General features: G+C 39.9%; 1 protein-coding gene across 1 annotated transcript in view; it reads right to left on the bottom strand.

Annotated features, from left to right (window-relative positions):
• The window catches only part of MTIF2 (mitochondrial translational initiation factor 2), a 37,109-nt gene that overhangs the window by 7,908 nt on the left and 20,155 nt on the right, over nucleotides 1-9,046 (bottom strand). The window contains exons 8-10 of the mRNA XM_011957447.1: nucleotides 6,310-6,449; nucleotides 2,641-2,765; nucleotides 325-529 (exon numbers count right to left, since the gene is read on the bottom strand). Coding sequence (XP_011812837.1) covers nucleotides 325-529; nucleotides 2,641-2,765; nucleotides 6,310-6,449 — 470 coding nt within the window. The remainder of the gene's footprint in view (nucleotides 1-324; nucleotides 530-2,640; nucleotides 2,766-6,309; nucleotides 6,450-9,046) is intronic.

Genomic DNA, 9,046 nt, shown 5'->3' with positions numbered 1-9,046 from the left:
CCATCTCAAAAAAAAAAAAAAAAAAAGCCTTTGTGTTGTCCCCCAATAGGAAATTAGCGTAACTCATGTATGAAACTGCTACTTTTATAAGTTTCAAGAAACATGTAAAATTTTAATTTGAGAGCTTATGTCATTGAAATGATTTAAAAATCTTATCCCCCCCAAAATTCTATAGTCTAATGCTACAATAGCACAACTTGCGTCCTCACAGCCTCTTATAATCTAGATTTGTTAACATTAATACACATATTTGGTATAACATTGTAAACTGACATTTAAAATCATTATATTACATCCAATATATAGGAATTAAGCTTGATATACCTCAGATTCTACTTCAAGAATTTCTTCTCCTGCAGAAGGAAGGTCTCTCCAGCCTGTAATTCCCACTGGCATGCTGGGATGGGCCTCATGGATTGTTTTTCCATTTTCATCAAACATTAAGCGTACTTTTGCCCAACAATTTCCAGCAACCAGAACACAGCCTTTTCTTAAAGTTCCTCTTTGAATTATAGCTGTAGTAACAGGACTAAAATGAAAATAAAAGTATATTTTTAATGTCATAATCAGGATGTAATTGTACTTTAAGTAGAGCAAAGATATCTTTATGAAGTTTAAATTATATAAACATGTATACACAAGATTAATTCCACCACTTAACTTCTTAAGCAGTTTTTCATACTATAAAAACATTTCAAAGCTGGGTGCAGTGGCACACCTGCAATCCCAGCTATTCAGCGGGCTAAGGCAAGAGGATTACTTGAGCCCATGAGTTCAAAGTCAGCCTATCAAGACCATTTTAAACAAATTTATTTGCAATAGCCAAGAAGTAGAAGCAACCCAAATGTCCATCAGAAGACAAATGGACATTTCTTCCAAAGAAAATGTGGATTTTACATACAAAGTAATATTATACAGTCTTTAAAAAGAAGGAAATTGGCCAGATATAGTGGCTCATGGCTGTAATCCCAGCACTTTTGAAGGCCAAGGTGGGTGGACTACTTGAGCTTACGAGTTTGAGACCAGCCTGGGCAACATAGCAGGACCCCATCTCAATTAAAAAAAAATAGGCTGGGTGAAATGGCTCACACCAGTAATCCCAGCACTTTGGGAGGCCGAGGTGGGTAGATCAACTGAGGTTAGGAGTTCGAGACCAGCCTGGCCAACATGGTGAAACCCTGTCTCTACTACAAATACAAAAATTAGCCGAGTGTGGTAGCACACGCCTATAGTCCCAGCTACTCAGGAGACTGAGGCAGGAGAATCACTTGAACCTGGGAGGCGGAGGTTGCACTGAGCCGAGATCGCACTACTGCACTCCAGCCTGGTCAGTGATAGAGCAAGACTCCATCTCAAAAAAAGAAAAATTAAAAAATAAATAAATATTAAATTTTTTTAAAAAAGGAAATCTTTGCATAGGCTACAACATGAATGAAACTCTAGAACATTATACAAAATGAAATAAGCCAGTTACAAATGGACACATACTGTATGATTCCACCCATATGAAGTATCTAAATTAGTCACAAAATAAAAACAGAAAACAGTGCCAGGCATAGTGGCTCACGCCTGTAATCCCAGCACTTTGGGAGGCCGAGGCGGGTGAATCACCCGAGGTCAGGAGTTCGAGACTGGCCTGGCCAACATGGCGAAAACCCTGTCTCTACCAAAAATACAAAAATTAGCCAGGCGTGGTGGCGGGTGCCTGTAAATCCCAGCTACTTGGGAGGCTGAGGCAGGAGAATCGCTTGAACCCAGGGAGCGGAGGTTGCAGTGAGCTGAGATCATGGCCACTTCACTCCAGCCTGGGCAACAAGAGCAAAAGTCTGTCTCAAAAATAAATACATAAAAGAAAAACAGAAAACAGAAAGGTGGTTGCCAAGGGCTCGGGAGAAGGACTAAGGTAATTTTAAAAGGTATAGACTTTCAGTTTTACAAGATAAAATTGTTCAACAGATCTGTTGCACAACAATGTGAATAAACAACAATACTGAACTGTATATTTAAATATGGTTAACATAATAAATGGGATGTTAGGTGTTTCTTACCACAATTTAAAAAAAATAATTTCTTACAAGGTTATGCTAAGAGAAGAAACAGGGAACAAAGTGTTCTGACAGAATCTTAACCCACTTTCTATCCCAGTCTCCATCAGCTAAGGGATTACTCACAGTTGTTAGAGAGTGTAAAGCAATGAGAAAACCTCTCTTGCTGATATGGAGGAAAATTCAAGCACACCACTTCAAAGATCTTTCTGCGTATTATATTAATGGGTAAGGTATAAAGAATTTACAAACCCTAAAATGCAACTATTGGTATTTCATTCTAATTTATGTTATCTGTAAGACTTTACCAATTCAGTCGAGTCAGTGAGGGAAAAAAATAAAACAAATTGAACTACTTATGTCATTTAAATATGACTACCAGATGTATATGGATAGTTGCTATGGTCTGCTGATAATAACTGCATTCTTGTGTTCTTGTGTCACTACAAACAACAACATACTTTTTAAAACAAATGCTTTGAAAATATTGTTCATGAACTAACAATAACATGCAACAAAAATAATATATCATCATATAATCAAGTCACAAAAACCACAGAACAAATTAAAAAGGCAAGCAGTTTAAGAGTCCTACCCTCTTCCTTTGTCTGTGAAAGACTCTATTACTGTTCCTTCCACTGGACCATTGGGATCTGCTTTCAATTCTAACATTTCTGCAAGAGCAATTGTTGCTTCTGCCAAAGCCATCAGATTATTGCCCTTTAACAATAACAAAGGTTGTTAATACACATTAATAAATATTATCAGTAAATATAAATACCAAGGACAGAAAGTCACATAATTCTTGCAAGATATATTATAATTTTCTCTTTAATCATTAAAAGCATGATTACTCAATTTAACAAAGAAAGGAAGGGAGGGAGGGGAAAAGAAACTAAGAAAAAAGAGAATGGGAAGAATGGAAGAGAGGGAGGGATCAGCAAGAAAACCTGAGCCATGGACAGATCTTGTAAGGAATAAGTGGCTATTGGCTTTTTTTTTTTTAGACGGAGTCTCGCTCTGTCGACCAGGCTGGAGTGCAGTGGCCAGATCTCAGCTCACTGCAAGCTCCGCCTCCTGGGTTCACGCCATTCTCCTGCCTCAGCCTCCCGAGTAGCTGGGACTACAGGCGCCCGCCACCTCGCCCGGCTAGTTTTTTGTGTTTTTAGTAGAGACGGGGTTTCACCGGGTTAGCCAGGATGGTCTCGATCTCCTGACCTCGTGATCCGCCCATCTCGGCCTCCCAAAGTGCTGGGATTACAGGCTTGAGCCACCGCGCCCGGCCTATTTTTTTTTTTTAAAGTATGGCCACTGGTGGTACTTGTTACTATCCCTTTCATAAACACATGCAATGCTTCATTCTTTTCTTTCTCCTCTGTCCCTACAATTGTGTTTCCTTCCTCTTGCTTTCTTTTTTTAAGTTCTACCCAACTGAACGAGATTTCACATCTATTATTTCATTTGATCAACTCAAGAATCCTATAAGGTAAATCAAGCATTACTTACCCTTATTAAATAAATGATGAGAAAATAAATAAATGAGGAGAAAAAGCACCAACTAGAGATCCAGGCTCTAAGCTGTGCTTTATAACCACCCAGCTGTGCACCCTTTAAAAAAAAAATCACCTCACCTCCCTGGATATCCTTACCTCAACCATAAAATGAAGAAGCTGGAGTGGGTGATTCTTTTACCTTTCATGGTCTCTGTTTACTATGCTGTCTAGGGCTCCAAGATCACACAGCCGATTAACTGGTGATGGAACTGGAACTGATAGGCAAGGTATTTTTCCACTCCTCGTATCAGCTAAGAGATTGCTCACAGTTGTTACCAAATATAAAACAACAGACAAGGGCCGGGCACAGTGGCTCATGCCTGTAATCCCAGCACTTTGGGAAGCTGAAACTGGCACTTGGGAGTTCGAGACCAGCCAACATGGTAAAACCCTATCTCTACTAAAAATACAAAAAATTAGTCGGGTGTGGTGGCATGTGCCTGTAATCCCAGCTACTCAGGAGGCTGAGGCAGGAAAATTGCTTGAACCCAGGGGCAGAGGTTGCAGTGAGCCAAGATCATGCCACGCACTCCAGCCTGAGACACACAGCAAGACTTTGTTTCAAAAAATAAAAAATAAAACAGTAGACAACTGTAAAACAAAAAAAATTGACTAAATATTTTGCTTACCCACCCACTTATTCCTAGTATTTATTCCAATTTACAAAATGCTGCTCCAAAAAGCAGAACTACAACTGTTTCCTTGCATGAAGTAATCCTTTACATATCTTAGAAAAGAAGGCCTCATCTTACCTCCCTGCCACTCTCTTCCAATCCCCTCCATTCCCTTGGAATCATCTCTGACACACCTCCAAATCTGCCTAAGCAGCTTTATATCTACCTACTCATCTCATGGTATCTGGTCAGAAAAGGTAGTCAACTCTTCAAATATTTTAATTTTTTTTTTTTTTTTTAACACAGGGTCTCACTCTGTTATCAAGGCTGGAGTGCAGTGACATCATCTTAGCTCACTGCAACCTCCGCCTCCCTCGCTCAAGTGATCCTCTAGCCTCAGCCTCCCCAATAGCTAGGACTACAGGCACATGCCACCAAGCCAGGCTAATTTTTGTGTTTATTTGTAGAGACAAGGTCTCACCATGTTGCCCAGGCTGGTCTTGAATTCCTGCCTCAATGGATCCGACCACCTTGGCCTCCCAAAGTGCTAGAATTACAGGCTTAAGTCACTGCGCCTGGCCAGATATTTTAATCTTATTGTAGTAAGCTTAACATGGCTTTTGGAGTGCAATAACAATTGAGAGATAGTGCAGAAGATAACAAAGTCTAAGTTAGCATTTTATAAATTTCAGAGAAAAAGATGCACAGTTTTACTACTAATGGAGGCATAATTTCTAAGTATCTTGGAGGTAACACATTTAGGAAAAGTAAAGATGAAATGAGATTTAATTGGAGGAAGGTGTAGATTAACCCACCATCCCTTCAGTGAATGATCAGGAGAAAAAAAAAAGGCTATATTATAAATAAACTTTGTAATATAACAAGGATGGACAAAAAAGGAAATCGTTACTTAGCAGCAACCTCTACGGGGTAAGAGAATTGGAAAACACTGATATGAGGCAAGTACTGACTTTCCTTGGTGCTTATATTCAAGAAAGAATAGATGGTAATGTCAAAGAAAATGAGGCTGGGCGCAGTGGCTCAAGCCTGTAATCCCAGCACTTTGGGAGGCCGAGACGGGTGGATCACGAGGTCAGGAGATCGAGACCATCCTGGCTAACACGGTGAAACCCCGTCTCTACTAAAAAATACAAAAAACTAGCCGGGCGACGTGGCGGGCGCCTGTAGTCCCAGCTACTCGGGAGGCTGAGGCAGGAGAATGGCGTGAACCTGGGAGGCGGAGCTTGCGGTGAGCTGAGATTCGGCCACTGCACTCCAGCCTGGGTGATAGTGAGACTCCGTCTCAAAAAAAAAAAAGAAAAAAAAAGAAAATGGAATTTATTATAAATAACATTTTAAAACATGTAGCAATTTAATCCACAAAAACATTCAGTCAATCAAAAACAAAATCAACCTTAATATTTAATCTTGGTATTCATGAACTTTTTGTTTAAATCCCTTAAATGCTGTAAGGCCTGTTTTCCACTTGTAAGAGGCACGAAATACAAGCACTTTTTTGTTAACAACTGGATTTCATTTCTGCTTAAGACAGTCTTTGGTCAGGCACAGTGGCTCACACTTGTAATCTCAGTGCTTTGGAAGGCAAGGTGGGACAATGGCTTGAGGCCAGGTGTTCAAGATCAGCCTAAGCAACACAGTGACACCCTATGTCTACAGAAAATTTTAAAAATTAGCTAGGCATGGGATGGCACCTGCCTGTAACCCAAACTACTCAAGAGGCTGAGGTGGGAGGACAGCTTGAGCTTTGGAGGTTAAGTCTGCAGTGAGCTGTGATCGCACCACATCTTTATCCTACTATTTCCCTTATTCCCCATTTATCCTCATCCTAAGTATCTCATAATAAAAAACATATTCCATTTAGACCTGACTCCACACTGATCAGCTGGTGACTGACCTCTCTGAGCCTAACTCCTAATGTGCCAAACCAAGATAATACCATCTTTGCTTGAAACCCAGAAAATGTTTTAAAAACAACACAAATTATGTACATCAAAATGTTCTTTAGATGTAATATACTGTGTGCATTGTGAACAGCGTTCCCATTCAGGCATATTCATATGAGGTCCCCACATTTACCGTAAGTGCAGAGACAGGCACTGCTTGAACATCACCTCCATAATCTTCACATACCACATCATAAGCCAGCAGCTCTTTTTTCACTCTTTCAGGATCAGCCTCAGTTTTGTCACATTTATTTATGGCAAGAACAATAGGAACTGAAAGAAACGGAGTTAAAAAAGAGTGAAAATGATGACACCTTCAATTCCAGGTATTCACAGTGAAAGACACCAACTTTCTGTTCTAGTTTTCTCTTTACTCAGTGGATGTTTTTATCTAACAAAAGGCCAAAATGACCCACTTTAGAGTCATATCACCCTACTCTGCTCTCTACACATAAAGAAATCCAGATGCAAGATGTTAAAAGTATAATTATAAGCAGATTCTGAGTGAATAACAGACACCTGAGATTATCAAAAAAAACAATACAGTTGGGCTGGGTGTGGAGGCTCATGCCTGTAATCCTAGCACTTTTGGAAGCTGAGGCGGGTGGATCACCTGAGGTTAGGAGTTTGAGATCAGCCTGGCCAACATGGAGAAATCCCATGTCTACTAAAAAATACACAAATTAGCCGGGCGTGGTGGCATGTGCCTGTAATCCCAGCTACTCGGGAGTCTGAGGCAGGAGAATCGCTTGAACCGGGAAGGTAAGAGCTTGCAGTGAGCTGAAATCGTGCCACTGCACTCCAGTGTGGGCAACAGAGAAAGACTCCATCTCAAAAAAAAAAAAAAAATACAACAAACAATACAGTCATTCCTGGGTATACTGGTGGATTGGTTCTAGAACCCCCACACCACTGCCTATATCAAAATCCCGGCATACTCAAGTCTTGCAGCCAGCCCTACAGAACCATGTGTACAAAAAGCCATGTAAGGAAGTTTCAAATTCTGTGAATGCTGTTTTATTTATGTTTGGTTGAAAAAAATGTGTGTGTTAAGTAGACCCACACAGTTCGAACCCGTGATGTTCAAAGGTCAACTGTATTTTGGGTAGAAAAAGGCCTATCCTTAAACATAAAAGCAAGATCAACAAGTACACTGGAGATAATCTCCAAAAAAAAAAAATCATGAGAAGATTCCAATTCAATACTACTAGATCATTTGCCTCTTCTTTCCAGGGTTTATTAACAGATTGTTAAAACCCAACATCTCATCCTAGGTTAAAACTAAGTACCAATACCACAAATTTCCTTTTAGGACTTATACTATTTATTCATATACCTAGGTCAGTGACCAACACATAGTTGACCAATACACAGGCTCTCAATAAATGTGTATTTAATGAAAGGACCAAATAATCTTTTAATCTACATATCCTCTCTTTAGAGAAATCACACAAAATCCTATGAGATAATTCTGTGGCTGCATTTCATCATCTCTGTAATTTTCTCAGGTATCAAACAGAAATTTTAAAAGATACAAAAAAGTTTTGCAATCCACAACATACTATTACAAAAAGTACATTCCAGCCAGGCACGGTGGCTCACGCCTGTAATCCCAGCACTTTGGGAGGCCAAGGCGGGTGAATCACCTGAGGTCAGGGGTTTGAGACCAGCCTAGCCAACATGGTAAAACACCATCTCTACTAAAAATACAAAAATGAGCTGAGCGTGGTGGCAGTCACCTGTAATCCCAGCTACTCGGGAGGCTGAGGCAGGAGAATTGCCTGAACTTGGGAGAAGGAGGTTGAAGTGAGCCTGAGCCAAGATTGCACCACTGCATTCTAGCCTGGGCGATAAGAGCAAAACTCCATCTCAAAAAAAAAAAAAAAAGAAAAAGAAAAAGAAAAAGAAAAGAGAAAGAAAAAATACATTCCATGTTGATGAGCTGGAACTTAACAGGTACCAAGAGAAGAGGTGTACAAAGCATGATCTAATGAATTTATCCTATCTCAGCCAATTGCTTTGTAATGGGATCCCTGGCAAATTTATCCCTCTCTTCTTGCCATGTATTCCCTAGAATCATTAAGAACATAGTACATCACACAAAGGCAGTTTTAAGGAATTAAAAAGGAAAGAGAATAACACTGGAAGCTAGCAGATCTAAATTCCAAATGCAGACATACTGAAAATTAGTTGTATAATTGTATAAAATTAAGGAGAGTTCTGGCTGCTGTCTGAGTCTTACTTTCCATGCTGTAAAATAAAAGAACGGGACTAGTTCAATAACTCCCAACCTTTTAAAAATCTTGCCAGTATATCTGGGGGGAATATGACACACTTCATCAAGTACATTTTCTCAGTAAGGGTAGGGGTATGGTCATTTCAGAATAAAAATGAATATATTGAATGTGTAACTTTTTTTTTTTTTGAGACCGAGTTTTGCTTTTGTTGCTCAGGCTGGAGTGCAATGGCGTGATCTCAGCTCACCACTACCTCTGCCTCCTGGGTTCAAGAGATTCTCCTGCCTCAGCCTCCCGAGTAGCTGGGATTACAGTTATGCGCCACCACGCCTGGCTAATTTTGTATTTTTAGTAGAGATGGGGTTTCTCCATGCTGGTCAAGCTGATCTCGAACTCCCAACGACCTCAGGTGATCCACTGGCCTCGGCCTCCCAGAGTGGTGGGATTACAGGTGTGAGCCACCAATCCAGCCTAGAATGTGTAATTACATGTGTGGGTATTTATTATTATAACTTTTAAATGAAGAAGTAAGGGAGACGATCATTAAGTGATTTTCCAAAAGTTTCAATTTTATACATTTGATGAGATAAGAACTTATTTAAAGCAGAAGGGAAAGTTTCTCTTTTTTTTTTT

This window comes from Colobus angolensis, unplaced genomic scaffold (genome assembly GCF_000951035.1).
Source record: "Colobus angolensis palliatus isolate OR3802 unplaced genomic scaffold, Cang.pa_1.0 Scaffold442, whole genome shotgun sequence".
Lineage (NCBI taxonomy): Eukaryota > Metazoa > Chordata > Mammalia > Primates > Cercopithecidae > Colobus > Colobus angolensis.
This window is presented reverse-complemented; position numbering and strand designations above follow the sequence as displayed.